The sequence below is a fragment of the Psammomys obesus genome, unplaced genomic scaffold, assembly GCF_907164565.1.
Source record: "Psammomys obesus unplaced genomic scaffold, mPsaObe1.curated_primary_1811, whole genome shotgun sequence".
In the NCBI taxonomy this organism is placed as follows: domain Eukaryota; kingdom Metazoa; phylum Chordata; class Mammalia; order Rodentia; family Muridae; genus Psammomys; species Psammomys obesus.
Window position 1 is genome coordinate 10,490,929 of NW_026592890.1, and position 3,039 is coordinate 10,493,967.

Here is a 3,039-nt window from a genome sequence, read left to right on the forward strand (position 1 = left end):
TTTGCATGGTGTTTATTTTTATTCATGTTTAGTAAACATTCTAGGTTGAGCTAGAATATACTAAACTAGATTTTTCATGGAGGTACTGTGACCTTGAACTCTTTCTGCACGCAGAGATGAGCAGCAGTTCCTTTAAAAGTATCCATATCCTCCCCTGAGATTAGCGTAGAATGCACGAAGTACTTGCTTTAAACTCAGAACACCTCCTCCCACCATTAAAAAAAAGACAAGAGAAATCCTCAGTTTCCCATCTTCTCCACCAGATACTTTGATAAAATAATGGGCAACTAGCCACCAATGTCCGGAACCCAGAGAGGCAGGTTGGTTCCCACCTGGGCACAGCGGCTTATGGTACCCCAGCCTCGCTCCCAACCGGAAGCCACCCTCCCGTGCTACCTCCAAGTTCTTGGCGGTTGAGGGTCTTTCCATTCCGGTTGACTTCTGTTCCTGCGCTGGTCTCTCTCCCTGCTCAGCCTTGCGCAGACATGAACCCCAGCGACCCCAGCTACTCTTTGGCTTCACTCTACGTGGGGGACCTGCACCCTGATGTGACTGAAGCAATGCTCTATGAGAAGTTCAGCCCGGCCGGGCCCATCCTCTCCATCCGGGTCTACAGGGACAGGACCACCCGTCGGTCGCTGGGCTATGCCTCTGTCAACTTCCAACAGCTGGAGGACGCCGAGCGGGCCTTGGGCACCATGAATTTCGATGTGATAAAGGGCAAGCCGGTTCGCATCATGTGGTCTCAGCGGGATCCATCGCTGCGCAAGAGTGGAGTAGGCAACATATTCGTCAAAAATCTGGACAGATCCATTGATAGCAAAGCGCTGTATGACACATTCTCTGCCTTCGGTAACATCCTTTCGTGTAAGGTGGTATGTGATGAGAATGGCTCCAAGGGTTATGGATTTGTACACTTTGAGACACAGGAAGAAGCCGAACGAGCGATTGAGAAAATGAACGGGATGTTTCTTAATGATCGCAAAGTGTTCGTTGGGCGATTTAAGTCACGTAGAGACAGGCAGGCCGAACTTGGTGCCAGGGCCAAAGAATTCACCAATGTTTACATCAAGAATTTGGGAGAAGACATGGATGATGAGAGACTCCAGGATCTCTTTGGCAAATTTGGGCCTGCCTTAAGTGTTAAAGTCATGACCGACGAAAGTGGAAAATCCAAAGGATTTGGGTTTGTAAGCTTTGAAAGGCATGAGGATGCGCGGAAGGCCGTGGAGGAGATGAACGGAAAAGACCTCAACGGAAAACAAATTTATGTTGGTCGAGCTCAGAAAAAAGTGGAACGACAGACTGAACTGAAGCAGAAATTCGGGCAGATGAAGCAAGAGAAGCACAAACCTGAGCAGGTGCCGCAAGACAGAAGCGTCAGATGCCAAGGCGTTAACCTTTATGTGAAAAACCTTGATGATGGTATTGATGACGACCGTCTCCGGAAGGAGTTTTCTCCGTTTGGGACTATCACTAGCGCCAGGGTTACAATGGAGGGCGGTCGCAGCAAAGGGTTTGGTTTTGTTTGTTTCTCCTCTCAGGAAGAAGCCACCAAGGCAGTCACAGAAATGAATGGTAGAATTGTGGCCACCAAACCCCTCTACGTAGCTTTAGCTCAACGCAAAGAGGAGCGCCAGGCTCACCTCAGTAACCAGTACATGCAGAGAATGGTGGGCACCGGTGCTGTGCCCAGACTAGCCATCAACCCTTTCCAGCCGGCACAGACTCCTTCAGGTTACTTCATGACAGCGACGCCACAGACTCAGAGCCGTGGGCCATACTATGCTCCCAACCAAACCACTCAGCAAGGACCAAGTCCCCGCGGGAGTACTCAGCGTGCCACAGCTCATCCATTCCAAAGCATCTCTAGTGCCCCCCACCCGTCTACCACCAGTTTGTTCAGTACTTCTGGACCAGCCTCTTCACAGGCTCTACGAAGTGTGTCAACCCATCGTGCTGCCAACGCATCCACACAGATGACGGGCCCACATTCGTCAGCTGCTTGTGCTGCCGCCGCCCGTGCCGCCCGCGCTGTTACCCAGTACAAATATACTTCCGGAGTTCGAAATCCCCCTCAGCATCTCAATACACAGCCACAAGTCACCATGCAGCGGTCTGCTGTTCCTGTCCAAGGTAAAGAATCTTTGACCGCCTCCATGTTGGCATCTGCTTCTCCTCAAGCCCAAAAGCAAATGTTAGGGGAATGGCTCTTTTCTCTTATTCAAGCCATGCACCCTGCCCTCGCTGGCAAAATCACTGGCATGCTGTTGGAAATTGATAATATAGAATTACGCCACATGCTTGAGTCTCCAGAGTGTCTCCACACTAAAGTTGATGAAGCCATAGCTGTCCTGCAAGCCCACCGAGCGGGGGACTCTCCCCAGCAGGCAGTTAGCACTGTTGCCGCTGTCCCAACCACTTAAAGCTGAGCAGAAGAAAGCACAAAAACTCTTCCTGCTTCACTCAAGAAAACTGTCTAGACATCGAAGAACTATGAAAACAAAAAGCAAAATAGAAACTAAACAAAACAAAAAACAAAACAAAACAAAACAAAACAAAAAACAAAAAAAAAAAAAAGGAAATTGTAATCTTCTGGGCCAAGTCAGTGCCAGGTCTGCTGAGCATGTAAACCCTAGAGCATTTGGTTTAAGACAACAGATAAAAGAAACAGTGAAATTTAAAAGCAAATTAATGTTTTAGAGACTTTGGGGAGATGATTTTTTTTTTTTAGCAAAGTGCAAAAATTTAAAGCATCTCTTACTTCAGTTGTAATTCAAGTAACTCTCCAGGTATCATTTCTAAGTAATAGAATTGATAACTGAGCAAGGACCATGATTTGGATCATAATGTCTTTGCTTTACTAAAGCTTCCTTAAATAGCAAAAAGGAAAACTAAAGGCATCACTGTTGGCTAATAACACCTGTAAAAATTCTGGCAGGCTAATGCTGTCTTGTGGCCAATTGTATTTCTATTCACCTGTTGCCATATACAAAACACTTGGTATCTGTAATTCACAACCTTATCGTTTAATGGTAT

The 3,039-nt window shown here is 47.2% G+C and overlaps 1 protein-coding gene across 1 annotated transcript; it reads left to right on the top strand.

Moving 5' to 3' along the window:
- Positions 1 to 485: 485 nt before the first annotated feature.
- On the top strand, positions 486 to 2,426 carry LOC129683403 (polyadenylate-binding protein 1-like). Its single transcript, XM_055616114.1, has one exon. The coding sequence runs from the start codon at positions 486 to 488 to the stop codon at positions 2,424 to 2,426; it is 1,941 nt and encodes a 646-aa protein (XP_055472089.1).
- The last annotated feature ends 613 nt before the right edge of the window (positions 2,427 to 3,039 follow it).

Bases quoted from the DNA above. Each gene is read 5' to 3' on its own strand.
- LOC129683403 (XM_055616114.1), top strand. From the start codon at position 486: ATGAACCCCAGCGACCCCAGCTACTCTTTGGCTTCACTCTACGTGGGG.